The sequence below is a fragment of the Diabrotica virgifera genome, chromosome 8 (assembly GCF_917563875.1).
Source record: "Diabrotica virgifera virgifera chromosome 8, PGI_DIABVI_V3a".
NCBI classification, from domain to species: domain Eukaryota; kingdom Metazoa; phylum Arthropoda; class Insecta; order Coleoptera; family Chrysomelidae; genus Diabrotica; species Diabrotica virgifera.
Window position 1 is genome coordinate 218,337,619 of NC_065450.1, and position 21,660 is coordinate 218,359,278.

The 21,660-nt window shown below is 32.3% G+C and overlaps 1 protein-coding gene and 1 non-coding gene across 3 annotated transcripts in view; both read right to left on the bottom strand.

Annotated features, from left to right (window-relative positions):
- LOC114336508 (para-nitrobenzyl esterase) overlaps nucleotides 1-21,660 on the bottom strand; it is a 60,158-nt gene that overhangs the window by 17,453 nt on the left and 21,045 nt on the right. For both annotated transcript variants that reach the window (XM_028286886.2, XM_028286892.2), the window contains 7 exons: nucleotides 21,285-21,432; nucleotides 17,367-17,552; nucleotides 16,276-16,420; nucleotides 15,834-15,879; nucleotides 13,153-13,303; nucleotides 9,562-9,734; nucleotides 1,946-2,063 (listed from right to left, as the gene is read on the bottom strand). In XM_028286886.2, coding sequence (XP_028142687.2) covers nucleotides 1,946-2,063; nucleotides 9,562-9,734; nucleotides 13,153-13,303; nucleotides 15,834-15,879; nucleotides 16,276-16,420; nucleotides 17,367-17,552; nucleotides 21,285-21,432 — 967 coding nt within the window. The remainder of the gene's footprint in view (nucleotides 1-1,945; nucleotides 2,064-9,561; nucleotides 9,735-13,152; nucleotides 13,304-15,833; nucleotides 15,880-16,275; nucleotides 16,421-17,366; nucleotides 17,553-21,284; nucleotides 21,433-21,660) is intronic.
- Nucleotides 9,160-9,231, bottom strand: Trnas-gga (transfer RNA serine (anticodon GGA)). Its single transcript has one exon. It is a non-coding gene; the product is annotated as a tRNA-Ser (tRNA).

Genomic DNA, 21,660 nt, shown 5'->3' on the forward strand with positions numbered 1-21,660 from the left:
TCGGCTCTCGGCTATGGTACTGCTCTTAGCTCTGCAATCGGCTCTCGGCTATGGTACTGCTCTTAGCTCTGCAATCGGCTCTCGGCTTTGGTACTGCTCTTAGCTCTGCAATCGGCTCTCGGCTTTGGTACTGCTCTTAGCTCTGCAATCGGCTCTCGTTCTCCCGGGTCTAGTGGTCTCTCTCTGAGGGTGTTGCTGGTGTGGACTGTATAGGCTTTCTCAAACTTCCTTGAAGTATTCTTTTTCTCGATAGGACCATGAACAATATCCCTTCGTTGGCTCAGTGTAGATGGTCTTTAAGTTGTGATGAAAACACCAAGTAATAGTAGCAGAGTTTATTGATGAGACTTACATTATGGATGTTGACCCGGGGTACTTTGAGTAGAGACTTAAATGATGAGCGTTGAAGACAATCACTCGCGTTAATGAATTAATAATAATTGAATTTCTAGACAAGAGATCTTAGTTTTATATAAGTTTAAATTGGGTCAATGTAAACACGGGCCCCGCGTGATTTTGTGTATCTAATTAAGGTAAATTGTTTATCTTATGTCAGCAACTTTTGGCTGATGTCCAAATTATATTATTGATAATTGACCAAATGTGTATGTAATTTAATTAATTACGTGTGTGTGTTTAATAACAAATAAATGCATTCGATCTACTGGGTGATAAAATGATACTGTCCAATTTCGGATATGAATACTGAATATTTGATATTGGACACTTGTATTTAATATTTTCCAAAGAAAACTAGATTTCTGAAAACAATTAAATAACACCACCTAGCTCGCATATTACTTACTAGCCTATTTCGAAAATAAGACACGTACATTCACGAAAAAGAGCTGTTTTCAACAAGACCAACTATGCAAAATTCGATTTAGCAGAACCGGACTTACGCCATATTTTCATAAGAAGGTTCCCACTCACCCCCACCTCTTATTTGCAAAGGTAGACTTAAACTTGTGAAATCAAATATGCGCAGAATTTTATGAAGAATACGATGATGGGATTTCCAGTGCCCTTTCATTACAGGTCTGGATCCCGCGTATGAAAAAAAAGTTGATTAATAGAAAACTGAAAATTTGTTAATAGCTTAAGGGTGTCTAGTCGGATAAACTTTTGATATATGGAAACACTGGAGCAGGGGCAGTTTTAATTGTGGAACAGGTTAAAAATTCGTTACGAAAACGGCACATTTATTTTGTCCGACAGAATAGACTTAAACTCCCCGAACAGAGATTAAACTCTCATGCAAAAATCAGACTGCTATTTATCACCTGTCATAATTCCTGTCATTTGACATATTTTACATGTTCCACTCATTAAAACGCCCATTTGGTGATAAATAGCAGTCTGATTTTTGCATGAGAATTGAATCTCTGTTCGGAGAGTTTAAGTCTGTTCTGTCGGACAAAATACATATGCCGTTTTCGTGGTCTGACCGTTCCAAATTTTTAACCTGCCCCACAATTAAAACTTCCCCTGTTCCAGTGTTCCCATATATATCAAAGTTTGTCGGACTAGATACCCTTAAGCTATTAACAAATTTTCAGCTTGCTATTAATCAACTTTTTTTTCATACGCGGGATCCAGACCTATTAGGCAAATTTTGTAAAATTTTGATTTTTTTATTTTTGATATTCAATGACGCCCTCTAGCTGTGGACCTACAATTATGAAAATAATTTCCAGGCTTTTCCCGAGGCAACTTTTGTTATAAATATTTTTTTTTTCAAAGCTGTACTATAAACGGTTCCTGAGATATGGCCGAGGGCCATTCTTATTGGGGCACCCGGTACAGTGCTTCCACGGTAGCAAACGGATAATTTGTCTAATTTGAAAATTTTACAATTTCTATTTTGTTGCCAAAAATTTATTTGGTAAGAACTAAAATTCTAAATATTGGAAGTGAAACCTAAAACAAAAATTAAAAGATTTACCTGGAAGGGGACTACTTTTGTCATACCAAGAAAATTGATACATGTACACAGGAACAAATCGAGATGCAGCTTCTGCTTGACGTGCTGTCGATCGTCCAAAAACTTCATCGCTGTTGTACTAGAAGCAAATACATTGGTCATTAGATCATTTGGTTATGAAACATAACAGTAATCGCAATACTTATGTATATTATGTTTTGAGGACATTTATAGAAAATGGTTAGTTTTCTCCAAACACTCTCGAAACATCCAGTCTAGTGTCTTAGAGAATGAGAAGATTGTCACTCTATCTCTTGCGCGGTCGGCCGATACTTCTTCTTCCTCTTCTTCTTCTTTTTCTTCTTCTTCTTCTTCCTCTTCTTCTTCTTCTTTTTCTTCTTCTTCTTCTTCTTCTTCTTCAGCCTTCAGTAATTCAACTTTGGATATAGGCCTCCCCCCATTCAATTTACTGTTGTCTATTTTGCGCCACCTCTTTCCAGTTATGTCCTCCAAACTTCTTTATGTCATCGGCCCACCTCATTTGTGGCCTTCCTCTGCTTCTCCTTCCAAACCACAGTCACCATTGTTGTATTTTGTGGTTCCATCTCTTATCCTTTAATCGGGCATTGTGTCCTGCGAAGCTCCTTTTTAATTTGGTAATACTTATTTCTTCTACCACTTGGTAATTTGTCCCTTGCTTTTTAAACGACTCTTGTGCCGTCATTCTTATGATGTGATTGTTCTATTGTTGATTTCTATTTAGTGCCCACTCGTTTATACTCTGTAAATTACATTTTGTTCTAATATCGTCACTCCCTGTTCGGTCTCTCAGTGTGTTTCCTGTGATTCTTCTGAATACTATCATTTCTGCTCTTTCCAGCACTCTCTGTGTTTTGGCTGTGTCGGGCCTGTTTGGCCTATTTTAAAATATTTTCTTATAGACCAGGACTAATCTGTAAAAAAACGTGTATATTTGGATGTGAGAGGTGGCATTCGGATTTTTGCAGATAAAGTTAGGTGACACCTTCAGTAATAATAATTGACTCATGCTTCTTCTCAAATATGCCCGGAACATTAATAAAAAGATTAAAATATTTAAAAATTTCGAAAAACATCAATTTTTTTCTTCTTTCTTTGCTTATAACTTTAAAACGGTTCGTTTTGGAACAAAGTAGTAGAGAAATAAAATAAAGATAATTGAATTTTGTATGATACACGAGTGGTCAAAAATTTACCTTTTCTGAAATATAGCAATAAATACAAAATAAGGGGGCAAAATACGCCTGTTGTTATTCAATGTTTCTTAACCACTTTGGTGGCACTTAGAACCTTAGTAATTCGCTTAGAAAATTCTTATAACTTACTTAAATGGTCTACCAAATTTCATTAAAATCGACCTAATAGATTTTGCATAATCAATTTGCAATATATATATATATATATATATATATATATATATATATATATATATATATATATATATATATATATATATATAACAAAGGAGCACTCGTAAGTGTAGGGTTTTATCGGTCAAGTGGGTGAAAAAAGAGACAAAGAATTCAGCTACTTCATCTATTTATTGAAGACGTTTCGTCTACTGCTCAGTAGACATCATCAGTTCATCTACAAAAAGAGTGTTATAAGAAACAACATCCAAAAGAGAGGTAAAAAAGCACTAGCGTTACCTTAAAAAGACATGTAGCAAAAGATAAGATGTACATAGTAAAAAAAACCTTATCCATGAACCAATGTAATGTATAAGTATGTAACATTTAAGTGTATAGTTAATATTTAAAAACTTTAGTACAGCCAAAGACAAGACCATGTGGTAACAGTCACATATAAAAAACAAGTGGAAAAAAGCTGGCTTGCTTTTTTTTTCCAAAGTCAAGAATGAACCAAGAAAAAACCAGATTCACACTTCCAAAAATTTAGTAGTGTTTAAGCATACTTCATTTTAACCTTAGGCAACATCATTAAATGAATATAGTGCTAATATGCAACTTCGAAAATTTAAAGTTGAATAGTTACCAGCAGGTCATCCTAGCCCAACGGACACACAAAAGAAAATGGAGTTTGAATTATCAGGTGTAAACTGACATCTCGCCAAGAGGCAGGCAACCTTTAAAAAATTTTATAACAAAGAGTGACTGACAACTGCAGCGCAGCGCGGTAAAATTTAAATTGATGTATTTAAAACAGTTATAAAAGTGTTTAAAAAGTGAAAGTAATATCAAGAAGTAATCAAGGGATGTACCTTATACCTCGTAGACAAGAATCACAGTTCATTTTAAACAAGTGAGGGCACTTCACACAATTATATGGAAAAGTGCCTACGTTAGTACTGGTCATCCAGTTACTAACGAATATATAAGATAGTACAATAGTATAACTCCCATATATCGCAGCTCAAAATGCAAGAAAAAATATGCAATAATTTAAGAAAATTTATAAATCAGTTTAGCAAATTGTAATTTATAATTAATATCAATAATGCAAAATTTTATCCTATGGAAAATTTTAAATTGTTCAATCTATTAAGTAACTGTTATTATCAAAAAAAAAAAAAAAGTGGGAAAAGCTTGAAAAAACCACCAAAAACTTTTTTACAATAAAATAATTTAAGTGTAATAACATCTACTGATTCCGCAAGATCAATATTAAAAGAAGTGGGAAAAGCCTGAAAACCACAAAAACTTTTTTACAATATAATAATTTGAGTGTAATAATACCAACTAATTCTGCAAAATCAATGCATGGTATATTTGACTCAAGTTACTGATGTCAGTTCTCTTGTTAAGTACATTAGAGGTTTTTAATATGAAACACATCTCTAAGAACTGTCTTTTCGACAGGTTGCGTTCATTGCAAAGGATCTTGGCTTCATCAAAGTCCACCTTATGTCAAAGTCCACCTACCCTTCATCCCTTATCAATAAATTTCTTTTTTCCCAAAGTTACGGTTCTTCTCTGAACGACATACCCAATGGTGACCAACTTAGATCAATATCGAATAATACTGTTAACATCACAATTCTGCCTACTACTAACCTTGGGACTCCTGTTTCCCAGTTTTCTTCACTTCCTTATTTTCCTCAGGTTACTGATAAACTTATTAAACTATATAAAAATAATAATATTCCTGTTAAGATTGCAATTAAGAACGCAAGATCAGTCAGAAATTTGTTCTCTAAGACTAAAACACCCTTGTCCCCTTTGGAACAGGTTAATGTGGTCTACCACATACCTTGTGCTGAATGTGACGCATGTTATGTAGGGCAAACAAAGCGAGCTTTAAAATCACGTTTAATTTCACACCGTAGTGATATCAATTTGAAAAAACCAACTTGTGCCTTAGCCCAACATGCAATAGATACAAAACATAAGGTGGACTTTGATGAAGCCAAGATCCTTTGCAATGAACGCAACCTGTCGAAAAGACAGTTCTTAGAGATGTGTTTCATATTAAAAACCTCTAATGTACTTAACAAGAGAACTGACATCAGTAACTTGAGTCAAATATACCATGCATTGATTTTGCAGAATTAGTTGGTATTATTACACTCAAATTATTATATTGTAAAAAAGTTTTTGTGGTTTTCAGGCTTTTCCCACTTCTTTTAATATTGATCTTGCGGAATCAGTAGATGTTATTACACTTAAATTATTTTATTGTAAAAAAGTTTTTGGTGGTTTTTTCAAGCTTTTCCCACTTTTTTTTTTTTTTTTGATAATAACAGTTACTTAATAGATTGAACAATTTAAAATTTTCCATAGGATAAAATTTTGCATTATTGATATTAATTATAAATTACAATTTGCTAAACTGATTTATAAATTTTCTTAAATTATTGCATATTTTTTCTTGCATTTTGAGCTGCGATATATGGGAGTTATACTATTGTACTATCTTATATATTCGTTAGTAACTGGATGACCAGTACTAACGTAGGCACTTTTCCATATAATTGTGTGAAGTGCCCTCACTTGTTTAAAATGAACTGTGATTCTTGTCTACGAGGTATAAGGTACATCCCTTGATTACTTCTTGATATTACTTTCACTTTTTAAACACTTTTATAACTGTTTTAAATACATCAATTTAAATTTTACCGCGCTGCGCTGCAGTTGTCAGTCACTCTTTGTTATAAAATTTTTTAAAGGTTGCCTGCCTCTTGGCGAGATGTCAGTTTACACCTGATAATTCAAACTCCATTTTCTTTTGTGTGTCCGTTGGGCTAGGATGACCTGCTGGTAACTATTCAACTTTAAATTTTCGAAGTTGCATATTAGCACTATATTCATTTAATGATGTTGCCTAAGGTTAAAATGAAGTATGCTTAAACACTACTAAATTTTTGGAAGTGTGAATCTGGTTTTTTCTTGGTTCATTCTTGACTTTGGAAAAAAAAAGCAAGCCAGCTTTTTTCCACTTGTTTTTTATATGTGACTGTTACCACATGGTCTTGTCTTTGGCTGTACTAAAGTTTTTAAATATTAACTATACACTTAAATGTTACATACTTATACATTACATTGGTTCATGGATAAGGTTTTTTTTACTATGTACATCTTATCTTTTGCTACATGTCTTTTTAAGGTAACGCTAGTGCTTTTTTACCTCTCTTTTGGATGTTGTTTCTTATAACACTCTTTTTGTAGATGAACTGATGATGTCTACTGAGCAGTAGACGAAACGTCTTCAATAAATAGATGAAGTAGCTGAATTCTTTGTCTCTTTTTTCACCCACTTGACCGATAAAACCCTACACTTACGAGTGCTCCTTTGTTATATTGGAATTGACGGTCGTACTCCTTTATGATATATATATATATATATATATATATATATATATATATATATATATATATATATACGAGTATATACACCGTTTTTAGGCGTCAACGCCCTTCCGGTAGGGATCTATGGAGGAGTGTCACCGAGCCGCAAGCCCTTATCCCTTGCCGTACTGCTCCTCCATAGGCCGATCAGACACCAGCTTATTCCAGACCAAGTCGTAGATTCTTTTTAGAATTTTAGACTACGACGTCAGCCTTTTTATTTTTCTAGTCCCCCGTTCTGGGGCACGAACCCCGATCGCCTCGACCGCATATCCACTAGATTTGTCAATCGTGCGCCTCAGTCCGCTTGGCTAATCTGATCGACCAATTTGCAATATAAATGTTTTTAAAAAAGTTCAAATTTAAAAAAAATCTTTCTAAACAAAAAGCAGACCATTTAGAAGTTGGCTAATTTTTTTACATATAAAGAGGTGCTCTACCTATCTAATACACTTTAGAGAATTAAAATCGGATTATTTAAGGGGCCTCAGCAATGTTTTAAAATTATAAACAATATTTTGGCTTATAAACAAATAGCTTTGTTTAATAATAAAAAAAATTAATTTTTAGCAATGCAAATAATTAAAACCGGTATAATTTGACTTAAACTTTCAAATGCTGTTAGCAGAATTGCTATTTTATTTTTAATCAAAAATTATTCTCGTTCAAAAATTGCAATTTTTCGATTTTTTTAATGTTCCACCGCGTTTATCTCGAAAACTATGCATCCTACGAAAAAACTTATAAGAACATTTTTTGCTTAGAATTACCCAAGAAATACAAAAACATGTTTTATTTTGCGAAACATCGATGTTATGTAATTCCTCAAGTTTATAACAATCTTATCGACATCCGGATCAACTGTTACCCAAAAAATTCGTGTTCTACGGGTCAAAATACATAAAAAAACTTGGGTAAGTCCATCTAAATAAAGGAGCCCGTAGCACCCCCTCCTGGACACAGTACTAATTTGTTTACAAGCCAAAAAATTGTTTATAATTTTAAAACATTGCTGAGGCTGCTTAAATAATCCGATTTCAATTCTGTAAAGTGCATTAGATAGGTGGAGTGTTTCTTTATATTATTTAAAAAAAATTGACAAATATTTGTATGTTCTAGTTTTTGTTGTGCAAGATTTTTAAAAATTTTTAATTTTTAAAAAAAAGTTTAGATTGCAAAATTATTATGCAAAATCTAGTAAGTCAATTTTAATGAAATTTGGTGGATGGTTTTAGCATATTACAAAAATTTTCTAAGCGAATTAGGAAGGTTCCAAGTGTAACCTAAGTGATGGAAAAACATTGAATAAGGTCAGGCTTGTTTTGCCCCCTTATTTTATATTTATTGCTATTTTGCAGCAAGGGTGTTCAATTAAGACATTTTTAACCAATGGTATCTGATAGAAAATTTAATTATCTTTGTTTTATTTCTATACGACTTTGTTCCAAAATGAATCGTTTTAAAGTTTTTGAAGTTATACTTCTTTACGCGCGATATGAGGGTGAATTTTTATATGTTAAAAACTACGATCCGGGCGCATGCGCATTATAACTTTGTTCTGATTGAATGTTCAAATGACATGTCAAAAATTATCCAATATGGCAGCTGTAGCACAGCTGTGCGCTGTGGTTTGGACGGTTTGGTTATGTATGGTTGTTGCGTTTTAAAATTTGTGGAAAAAGAAACAACAAACAAAAGTTAGTTAATAGTTATACTGCCTTTTTAAATAGTTTTCATATTATATTTTTGGACTTATTAACATAGAAGAGATGCCTATTGCATGCCATTGTGCATGCAAGCCCATCAGTATATCATAGTGTGAGTGCGATTTTCAATCACAAAATTACTGATAAAAACCTATTAGCTCGAAGACGTAGATAACTGTGAATAACATCAATCAACCGGGACGATCTACGATCTCACTTATTAAAAACTAAAGAATCGGACAGTCCAGTGCTGGAGTCTTTTATTACTGCTAAGGGCTAAGTGTTTTAAAAATACCATCAATTTTAGGTTATGTTGTTTTTATAAATTAAATGTGATTTTTTAAGTAGAGTTATCAGATATTAGATTAAAAATGTTAGATTATTGCCACCTCTCACATCCACCTAAAAACAGATCCTTCCTGGTCTATTAGATATTATGTACTTTATGTTCTGTTTTATCAAATATAGCAATAAAAATGTAATTCAAGTAAAGCCATTAAAAAAAAGATGTGTGTGTACTTTGTACGCACGTAAGAAGTTATATTTCTATTATTATGATTTCAACATAATAAATACACTTTCAACAGGTTATTTGTATTTTATTTAAAGATTAAACTTATTTTTACTTACTAGGTACTTTCCAAAAATATTTATTAAAACAATACAAAAATTAAAAAAAAAAATTAGAAAACACACGGATTCGAACCGGGGACCTCTCGATCTCCAGTCGAACGCTCTACCACTGAGCTATACTACCTTTGACTTTACGGATTACAAGATTTCCAGACAAATAGATCAAGTGAAGTATAAAAATACTTTAAATATTACTTATTATCTTATTCTCTAGGAAAACAAATCCAAAGACACAAAAATTATAATAAATATATTTAATAAAAACACTAATATACTCTTTCCACACCCTTTTTGGACTGATACATATATAACTTAAAAAATTTAGCGCTTCCAATCGCGCCTAAAGAAGTATAACTTCAAAAATTACAATAAAAAATGTTGCATTTACGCAACGTTGGGAACTAATGGGAATGTGTGGCAAGAATAAGAAAAGTTGATCATAAAATTTACTTACTTTTATATATCCAAGAGGGTCTTCCACAAACGATGAGTTGGTATAGAGTGTCTTTAATGCTTTACCAACATATTCTCTAATTTCTTCAGCTACATTGAAAGATGCAGAGACCATTTGTTCTGGATTGTCATCAAAATATTTGCATTTTTCTTTAAAATCGTCACTGTCTGCATCTAAAAATTTGATATAAAAACACGTCATTAATTTAACTACAATTACACAAACTTGGGTAAAAGTATAAGCTTGTTCAACTGAAATATACTATCTTTGGTCAGGTTACCTTGGAAACAATTGTAATCGCTCAACTGATATCGATATTCATACAGCCACAAGAATTCTTTAAACATAGCATGCATCGATTGGTAAACAATGGACTATGTGCTTTAAATGCAGGGTGTCCAAAAACTCTACCGACGAACGAAGACAGGAGATTCTTCAGATAATTTTAAGACAATTTAGCTTAATTCACCTAGTCCGAAAATGCTTCCTAAGGGAGCTAGAGCTCTTTGAAAATGGCGTCTTGTAATTAGTTTTTCTTAAATACCTCCAGAACGCTTCTAGTTATAGGCACGCATATTTATCTTCCAGAGATAAATCGATTCCAACCATTGCGAATTTCTAGTACCGATCATAGGCGTTCGCTTTGGGTAGGGCAACGGTTATTTTATTACATAACTCTTTTGTATTTGACTTTTAAGCATTTTTGACACTGGACTATTAAATTGTGAGGTATTCTACTACTAAAAGGTACTCTTGCTTTAAGTTGGTAGGATGCACCGTTTTCTAGAAAAATCGATTTGAAAATTTTTCGTTTTTTGAATTTGAAAAAACGGTGTATTTTATTAACTTAAAGCAAGAGTAACTTAGTACTATATACCTCATTACTTAATAATCTAGAGTCAAAAATGCTTAAAAATTAAAGAAAAAATGTTATACGATAAAATAACCGTAGACCAACCTAAAACGGACGCATATGACCCGTACTAGGAATTCGCAGTTAATGAAATCGATTCATCTCTGAAATATAAATAAACGTACTAGTAGTCCAGAGAAATAAGATTTTTCTCGTGACACATCCCCCTCCAGGCCGAAACCAAATTTTTTGAGTAGTATGGACTGGATTTTGAAACAATCTATATGTTTCCTGTAGCCGATTTTGATGATATACATAGTTATAAACAAATGAAGATCAAAAAACGGTAAATTTTCGTTTTTTGTCTGTTATTAGAAAGTAAAGCATTCTAAACAAATTCGAGAATAAGAAACTCATAAATCACATAAAAATCTTCGATATGGCGTTCCCTGAATATTATGTCTATCCTTATTTGTTGCTTAGAAAATTGCAAAATAAGTAATAAATTTTGATATTTTATAAATGTTCATAACTTATGTAACAATTAAGCTAGAACCTTCTTATTACACGGAGTGCTGAGACTTCTTGTGCTTAAATTATATTTTAAATTTCAAAGCAATTGGTCAAATAGTTTAAAAGTTATTTAATTTGTTTATCCCAAATTCATTATTTGCAACATTATAAGTCAGAAAATTATGAGGTTACAGCAACACTTCGGACAGTTTATGAAAGAAGAACATGTATACTATTAACTAATAATAAAAAAATGACAATAAGTAATCTTAAACAGTCTAAAATTATTTTGCAAAAACATGTAGATTTTTTGCTTACTTATATACAATTAGAATAACTTTTTAACCGTTACGCGTAGAAAAAATATTTTTCATATTTACAAAGACTGAATTTTTATACACATTTAGAAAGAAAAACAATTGTCTTAGGACAATTAGGGACGTAGTTAGCCCCCCCTTTTTTAATTCACATGTTCTTGCAAAATAATTTTGCAATATTTAGAATTGTTTTTTGTCATTTTTTTTAATTAACTTGTAAATCTTCTTCTTTCATAAACTATCCAAAGTATTACTGTAACTTCATCATTTTCTAACTTAAAGTGTCGCAAAAAAAATTAATTTGGGATGAACAAATTAAATAACTTTAAAACTATTTGACCAATTGCTTTAAAATTTAGGGTATGATTTAAGCACCAGACGTCTCAGCATTCCGTGTAATCAGAAGGTTCTAAGATAATTTTTACATAACTTATGAATATTTATAAAAACTCAATATTTATGATTTATTTTGCAATTTTCTAAGCAACCAATAAGGATGGACATATTCAGCGAACGCCATATTGAAATTTTTATGCGATTTATGAGTTTCTTACTCTCAAATTTGTTTAAAATGCTTAACTTTTTGGTAATAGACGAAAAAAGCGAAAATTTACCGTTTTTTGATTTCATTTGTTTATAACTATGTATATCATCAAAATCGACTGCAGGAAACCTACAGTTTATTAAAAAAGTTTTGGCTTCGCATTGCAACTGAATAAAAATGGTATACATTTTTATTTTTATATTAGTATTACTCCTATAGAGTAACTAGGTCCATTTTCCGTTGGAACTTTACCACGCTGCAGACGGGGGTTGTGAATTGCATACTGTAGAATTCCTTCCCCTTTGTCTTCACTGAAGCATCCATTTGGCTTGCATATTGTAGAAGCCTTGGAGGTGTCACCAGAAAAATGGGCCAATAAGTTTTTCAATTAAAAATCTTTTAAAAATATTTAATTTACAAATATTTTTATTAGGTTCTACGCACCTACTATCTTCTCGTCAGTTGCAATGGGGGATTAATATGTCGAAAATTTTTACCTGGGCCAGAGAAAGCAGCCTATGCAGTCTCTGATGAACCTCTAACAAGAGGTGAAATCGTCGATAAGAGTGCTGGCTGCGCTCTCAGATCTAAGTAAAAATTAAGACAGTTTTGGCTTCGCATTGCAACTGTATATAAGTGGTATACATTTTTATTTCTATAGTTTAATATTATAGATGTCCATACTACTTAAATAATTTGGTTTCGGCCTGGAGGGGCTTGTGTCAGCAACATGATATTTTTTTCCTTATTTCTCTGAACTACAGTTTTCGGATTTCTAAATAGTTTTTTTTTGAAATTTATTTTAGAAATTCAATAAAAGAAAAATTTTCAAATCGATTTTTCTAGAAAACAGTGTATGTACCTTTTAGTTGTAGAATACCTCACAATTTAATAATTCAGCGTCAAAAATGCTTAACAATTAAAGATAAAAAAGTTATGCGATAATTTAACTGTTGCCCTACCCAAAATGGACCTATGTCCGGTACTAGAAATTCGCAATGCATGGAATCGATTTATCTCTGGAAGATAAATATGTGTACCAATTTTCGATTTTCTCAGTAGAAGCGTTCTGAAGGTATTTAAGAAAAACTAATTACAAGCCGCCATCTTCAAAGAGCTCTAGCTCCCTTAGGAAGCATTTTAGGACTAGGTGAATTGGGTTAAAATATCTTATAATTCTCTGAGGAATCTCCTGTCTTCGTTTGTCGGTAGAGTTTCTGGACACCCTGTATAGTGGTAATTATTTATAGTTATGTTTACCGATACATTTTTTCTGGATCAAAAATACGTTTCAATTGAACAAGCCTAGTACATTAGGAAGATATAAATCCTAAGAAAATCTCTAAATAATTGTAACAACTTACCCACAAACAACAGGAATTCCTCGGAATTGATGCCTATTAAGACAGGAACAAAGTTGAATTCACCATTGAGAATGGCTCTATGCATTGGTCCACTAACAAAAGCTTTGTCGTTAAATTCTTCTTCCATAGTTGGAATACATGCAGTGGGTGACTGGAAAATATGGAAGCAGTTGTTTGATTAAAATATATATCTACCATCATATAAGAATTGTCGACAACAGCGAGTACTTATTGACAATAATTAATTGCAAACGATAATTTTGTGAATTTTTGCAGATATTAAGGGAGTTTACAATGTTTTCATCGTCATCAGTAGCTCGACAACCCTTTTTGGGTCCTGGCTTGTTCTAGGATTTTCCGCCATTCTGTTCTGTTCCTTGCTTTGTTCTTCCAGTGGGTAATCTCAAGTGTTTTCAGATCTTGTTCCACTTGTTCCATGTATCTAAGTTTGGGTCTTCCCTTTGACCTTCTCCCTACTGGTGTTTGCTTCATTATGTGTTTTGGTGTTTCGGTCTCCAACATTCGTTCAACATGGCCCATCCAGCGCAGACGTCCGATCTTTATGGATGTTATGACGTCGGGTTCATTGTATGCTGCGTATAGTTCAAAACTACATTACACTTTTTACCACAATGTACATTTTTTATTAATGCACTCAGATTGCGTTCATTTATATTAAATGAATAATTGTAACTAAATCTCCATTAAGCGTCGACTATTTATGTGTAATAATTTGTACTCAACCTCTTGTTATATGATTTTTCATTAGAAACAATAAACATATCTATCTATCTATCTATCTAGTTCAAAACTATATCTTCTGCGCCATACGTCATTTTCTTTCACCCCCCTATATATGTGTCTGAGGATTTTTCGTTCAAACGTACCTAATAAGTTCTCATCGCTTTTCGACAGTGTCCATGTCTCTGATCCATATATAAGGACCGGTTTTATCAGGGTTTTATATATTTTGCATTTGGCTTTTCTCGTGATGTTGTTAGATCTTAGATGTTTAATTAGTCCGTTATATGTTTTAGTAGCAATATGTATTCTTCTCTTAACTTCTTCGCTGACATTGTTATCTGCGGTAACTAGTGAACCTATATATGTAAAAATTTTTACGCTTTCAATGTTATAGGCTCCTATTGTCAGATTCTGTAGGTTTCTTTGGCCTAGTCGTGGTAAGTTAAGGGGAAGCTGGGAGCCGACAACGGTATGATTTCAAACACTAAAAAAGGCAACTTAAAACTAGTACTACCATTTTCTATATCTCGGGATCTACTAAATATATTTGGATTTTTCCTTTTTTTTTTAAATTGTATGTAATTTTTCTGTACATTACAAATATGCAATTTTTCTAGAGATTTATTAATTAAAAAATAGTCTAATTTGTTTAAACAATTTTTGAAAAAACAAATTTTTTCCCAAAATCCATGTTTCTATTCATACTATCATTATTAATCATAGAAAAAGTTAAGGTATACTTTTCTAAACAACTTATCTTCAAATAAATATTTATCTAATTAAAATGATTTATTCATTAAAGTGTACTTTAACTCTTTTTATGATCATTAATGATACTATGGTTAAAAAATAGATTTAAAAAAATATTTTTTCAAGAATTGTTTAGCCAAATTAGACTGCTTATTAATTAATAAATTTATAAACAAATTGCATATTTGTAATGTACGTAGAAATTACATACGAATTAAAAAAAAAAAAGATCAAAATCCATTGAGTTGATCCGGATATACAGAAAATTGTATTAGCTTGAAATTGCTTTTTCAGTATTTTAACTCGGTGGATTTGTAGGTTCCCCCTAGTAACCGTTTGAACAACGTTTTTGAAAAATCGTAGAGGGTGCTGTGAAGGTACAATGTTTGTGCAAATTTTTTTTTGTAATTTTGCAATTTTTTAATTATTATAAACAAATTAGCTGTGAATAAAAAAAACACATGCTAACTTTGTCCCAAATGAACCCAGTTTCTTTATTGTTTATAAACTACAAAATATCAAAAATTAGGCATTAGGATTGTTGGCTATACAAATTAATTTTTTACATTTTTAAATTTAGTTTGATACTACCACTCTTCTACTTTCATATGGCATACTCAGAATTGCCTTATCTTCATTATTTTCTGTCTTATGTTATTGCAAAATAAAGGTCTCTGGGATAAACAAATAAAATAACTTTTAAACTAATTAACGGATCGGTCTCAAATTTTGAGTTTATTAAGTACTAAAATACCCAACTTTGGGTTAAACCTTAAAATTCTAGGTTAAATTTAGTAAAAGTTATTAACAAAAATCGATTTTCATTTATTTTGCAATTTGCGAAGTAATCATTGACTTTTTAACATTCAACGATCGGTATTTTGAAACTTAATGTTCTAAAAAATCAAATTTTGTAATTTTATGTCAACTATTTAGCTTTTGAATGAGGTGCAAAAAATCGAAAAAATCGGGATTTTTGCACTAAATTGTTAATAATTAAAAACGGACGCGAACTCTAGGCAGGAAACAGGTAGGTTTTCTTCCTATAGGTCTACAATAACTAAAAGAATAGTCAGCTACCTGAATCTTTGAGTGTCCTGAGAAAATCCTTATTTCTCTGGACTTAACCTCCGTTGGGGAGATGCCACTTCGTTGGGAGGAAATGCATAAATATTGTAAATACTTACCAATGCCTGCTGAGTCACTATATCTGACAATGGTGCTTCTTGTAACAGTTTCAATAAATTTTAACTATTTAGAATGGGAAATAAGCCACAATATTATTAAAAAATGATTTTTATTAACGTTTCGACGCCCAAATCGGGTGCCGTTGTCAAAATACAAAATACTATTAATATAAACAAAAATGTTGTTGCTTAGTAAAAAAATTCTTCTTCTAATAATTTATTTAATTTGACTCATTTACATCGGCAATTCAGATACATATGATACATTTTAAAGTAGAAGACTTTAAAATGATATTGCCAATATTTATGAGTTGCGTTCCTGGGACGACTTTACTGAAAGATAGTTCATTCGATTACATGAAATCAACCCCAACTCAAGAATATCCGTCACAAAAAAAAAAAAAAAAAAAAAAAAAAAAAAAATAGCTTCAGAACAACATTAAGTTTCAATAAATCACTAGATTTACTAGAAGCAAAGGAACTATTTAATTTTCTTCCAAATTCAAAAGCCTGCTCACGATTTTTGTTTGGATAGAAAGCCGAACTCAACGGTGAGCCACTTTGTTGGATGATTCCGCTATATAAACCTACAAGCAAAAAAAATATTTAAAAAAAGTGTATCATTAAGGATTGAAATACTATAGAATGAGTTTAAAAGTCACTTTCTAATATTTTTATTTCTGGTGCAAGATAACTGGTGCACATAAGCTGCAAGAAAACTGTAAAAAATGGAGTATTGAAATTAATGGTACAAAATTCACATTTCACTTTCAAATGAGTCAATTTCACCTATAAAAGAGAGCGATATCATCTTATTAGAATCGATAATATTCAGATCCCCATTGAAGAGTCTGCAAAATATCTGGGATTACATTAAAAAAAAAGACTCAAAAAGAAGAACCCAACATAAAATGTAGAAAGATGAACTGAATGCTTGGAAGAAATTCTAAACTATCATTCGATATCAAACTACCGATTTACAACCAAATACATTACAAAAGACCAATATGGACATATGGTACATAGCTCTGGGGATGCACCAGTAAAAACAACTTTGAAGTAAAACAAAGCTTTCGAAATATGGTACTAAGGAGCAGCGTTGATGCTTAATGCTACATAAAAATAGCTGCATCCACCTAAATCTGAAGATGAAAACAGTAGGACAAATAATTGCCAAAGGTACCAGCAGACATGAACAACGTCTACTTCAACATGCAAATATGGACCCCATCCAACTATCCAACTCCTCAACAACACAGATAGAGAAAGTGGGCTCAAGAGGACAAAACCCTTAGAGTCAGTAAAGTAAAAATAATAGTGTAAAAGCAAAGCATTAGGTTAGAACAGAACTGCTCATTGATCTTCTTGATCAAGTTGTAGTACAAAGCACCATCAGCACAAATAAAAAAATATTTTAAACCCATCAAAACTCAAAATATTAGCAAGATACGCTACTTTTTGTACACACTGTATAATTTCTAAGCTATATTACAGAAGAATGCTAAAATATGCAGTAAATGATTATGTACATACCATGTGCTAATCTGCTAAGCAAATGAAATCCAGCAGACATGCTTCCAGCACTTTCACCACCTACTGTAACTTGCTTGGGATCGCCTCCAAAGGCATTAATGTTATCGTGTACCCACTGAAGAGCAAGAAGTTGATCCTTAAGACCCAAGTTTCCAGGAATATTATCATCAAGGGTTGTTAAAAATCCTGCAATAAAATGTTGTTAACATTAAAAAATAAATATATCAATTTTGTTAAAACCTAGTCCATGTTTAGTACAATTAAAAGTTAAAAATATCGATAAGCATTAGTATAAAACAATTGAGTCAAGTTGTAGCGTTTTTTCTCTTGAATGTAAAATTTTGGTCATACCTGTATTCAGCCGCACTATTTCTTGAGTTGTTATATAAAAGTTAACTTGAGTCAGTGGCGGCTCGTGATTTTTTCAATAGGGGAGGCTATACCTAAATGTAAATTTACTAGACAAATTTGCACTAGCAAAAAAAAATCCGCCAAAAAAATCTAATTTAAGGCCCCATTTTTTTGACCATTTTTTATTTACATTTTATAATATCATCATAATTCATAATTATTTCATAATATCATATCATTTTAAAAATAGTTAGTATAATTGTAAAAGTGTATTACCAAAGTTTGTGTCGTTTATTTGTTAACAATTCTGTCTCTGTAAGTAAGATATGCATATCAAAATAAATACAGATTTGAAGTTCTGCAGTCCATACAGGTTGAAGGTTTACATTGTTTAAGATACTCAACTGAATTTTTTTAATTCTAAAAGCGGCTTACTCTGCGAATACAAAAACACGGTAAATTACCGATATTTGGCTTTGCATTACAGATATCGAAAAAGTTATTTAAACAAGTTGTTCCAAATATTATTCTAATCCCACATACCAAATTTCATCACAAAATTCGCACTTTTAGTTTTTTCATTATTTGTAGTCAGGATCCTAAAATCCGCAGAGGAGTCTGCTGGCCGAAAAATCTCACTTGCCCGATCTCCGGGCAGCGTGTGCGTTAAGCGATGTGCAGCTCTACCGGGTCTCCTTTTTTAAACCATCCTTAAACGCTGCTGGGCTGCGCGGAGCATTAGCAAGTGAGATTTTCCGGCCAGCAGCCTCCTCTGCGATTTTAGGATCCCGACTACATACAAATAATGAAAAAACTAAAAGTGCGAATTTTGTGCTGAAATTTGGTATGTGGGGTTAGAATATTATTTGGAACAACTTGTTCAAATAACTTTTTGCGATATCTCTAACGCGAAGCAAAATAGTAAAGTAAACAAAACAGTATAGCGTGTGTAAAAAATTTATGGGGAGGCTAAGCCTCCCTTGCCTCCTCTGACCAGCCGCCACTGACTTGAGTGTGTTTAGTCTAGGTCTAGAAGGAAAAATGATTATACACTCACCGGCACGAAAAACGGGCACCCCAAAAAAATTGGTCATTTTTGATGTCTCTTGTCTCCTAAACCTGTTGCCTCATTTAAGTAATTTTTTTAATAATATGTTATAGCCTTGTTCTTTAGTAATATGGCTATAATAATATTGTTGCTAGACAGGTAAATTTTCATTGTATACCAGGTGTACCAATCAAACTGGGTTTTTTTCTCAATTTTCACAACACCCTGTGGAATATTTTAGCCTTTATAAAATATTGAAATAAAAACCCAACTATAGCCCCAAGTTTTCTTAACATTCTCTTTTTTTATTCATTCGCTTATGTTAGATAATAAAAAAAGTTAGGGAACTTAGCAACTAGCCATGTTCTTTATCAATACAGGGTGTTTCTAAATAAGTGCGACAAACTTTAAGGGGTAATTCTGCATGAAAAAATAATGATCGTTTTCTTGATAAACCTATGTCCGCAAATGCTTCGCTTCCGAAATACGGGATGTTGAATTTTGTCTTACAAACTGATGATTTATTTATTGCTCTAAAACCGGTTGAGATATGCAAATGAAATTTGGTAGATTTTATGAAGTAGGTATTGCGCATATTCTGACATAGGTACAATTAAGAATTTTATATTCACTATTGGCGTGCATACGGGTCATATTACCGGTCATATTACCAACATGCACGCCAATGGTGAATATAAAATTGTTAATTGTATGTCAAAAAATGTGCAATGCTCTTAAAACCTACCAAATTTTAAATGATGAAAGGGTTGCCAATGCGAGTCCATTATACAATTGGATATAGTAATTGAGTCAATACTCGCAATCTTTAGTTTGTATTTTTATTAGTTGTTAAATAATCATGGAGCAACCGGTTTCGAGTCTTACAATATATGACTCATCATCAGGCCCAGTACAAAAAGTCTTCTCAATACAAACTACAAGATAACAGCCATTGAAACTGTTCCACAGCCAAAGATGTACCTGGAAGTCACCAGCCCCATAAGAAGAGTTGACCAATCAAACAGCCCTTAGTCTCTTAAATTGGTAGTTATGTTCAATTTGGAACCTGGCAAAAATGTTTTTCTGTGTTCCTATTGGTGTATGTTATTTATCATCAACAGTTGTTTTTATGTCTGATTTAGCCGTTGTTTTTGTATGTTTTATGTTGAATAAGTGTAAAAACATTTAATAATTTAATAATGGGACATCACTCACAAAATTTCACATGAGTGATGTCCCATTATTAAATTATTAAATGTTTTTACACTTATTTAACATAAAACATACAAAAACAACTGCTAAATCAGACATAAAAACAACTGTTGATGATAAATAACATACACCACTGGGAACACAGAAAAACATTTTTTGCCAGGTTCCAAATTGAACATAACTACCAATTTAAGAGACTAAGGGCTGTTTGATTGGTCAACTCTTCTTATGGGGCTGGTGACTTCCAGGTACATCTTTGGCTGTGGAACAGTTTCAATGGCTGTTATCTTGTAGTTTGTATTGAGAAGCCTTTTTGTACTGGGCCTGATGATGAGTCATATATTGTAAGACTCGAAACCGGTTGCCCCATGATTATTTAACAACTAATAAAAATACAAACTAAAAATTGCGAGTATTGACTCAATTACTATATCCAAGTCTACCAAATTTTATTTGCATATCTCAACCGGTTTTAGAGCAATTAATAAATCGTCAGTTTGTAAGAAAAATTCAACATCCCTAATCTCGGAAACGAATCATTTGCGGACATAGGTTTATCAAGCAAACGGTCAATATTTTTCATGCAGAATTACCCCTTAAAGTCTGTCGAACTTATTTAGAAACACCCTGTATTGATAAAGAACATGGCTAGTTCTTAAAGTCCCTAACTTTTTTATTATCCAACGTAAGCGAATTAATAAAATAACGGAATGTTATTAAAATCTGGGGCTATAGTTGGATTTTCATTTCGATATTTTTTAAAGGTTAGAATATTCCACAGGGTGTAGTGAAAATTGAGGAAAAAAACCCAGTTTGATTGGTACACCCGGTATGCAATGAAAATTTACCTGTCTAGCAACATTATTATTATTATAGCAATATTGTTAAAGAATAAGGCTATAACATATTAAAAAAATTTTTTTAATCGGACAGCAGGTTTATGAGATATGAGACATCAAAAATGACAAATTTTTTGGGGTACCCGTTTTTTGTGCCGGTTAGTGTATTTATGCCCGATAGCCACTTTTCTTTCCAGTATAAACAGTCTGTTGCCTAGATTACGCACTATTTTCAAATCTCCCGTATAATTAAACATATTTGGGTATAATTATGTCGAAGTGCGTGAAATCATTTCAGAAGTACCCCATTAGAATCTTCGTATTACTCTCCGAATATTAATTAGTCTGGCCAAAGCTATAAAATAGTCAACCCCCCATTTAAGTTCAAAATTATCTTTAAGAACCTCCATTAAATATACCTACTATGGCGAATAACTTTAACAATTTATAATGCCTTTTAATGCTTACCTAATGCTCCCAGCCTGTAGTTAATCGTAACAATTACAATATCATAATCAATCAATAATTTAGGATCATAGAGACTACCAGCTCCATTTATGAAACTCCCTCCGTGAATCCAGAAAAATACAGGCAATAGCTGTTGATCATTAGCATTCTAAAAAATATTCTGTATATAATCTCAATATAACACACTAAGCTTAAGGTTGAAGTAATGTTATAACTACGTACAAAGAGATTAAAGTCTTAAATCCGAAAAAAAAGTTCAAGAGAACTAATAATTATGGAGTCCAAATATGGGACTACAGTCGAACCCGCTTATGGAATAGCCGTGCGTCGTGCAAAGAAAAAGTATTCCTATAACAGGGATATTCTAATAACCGAT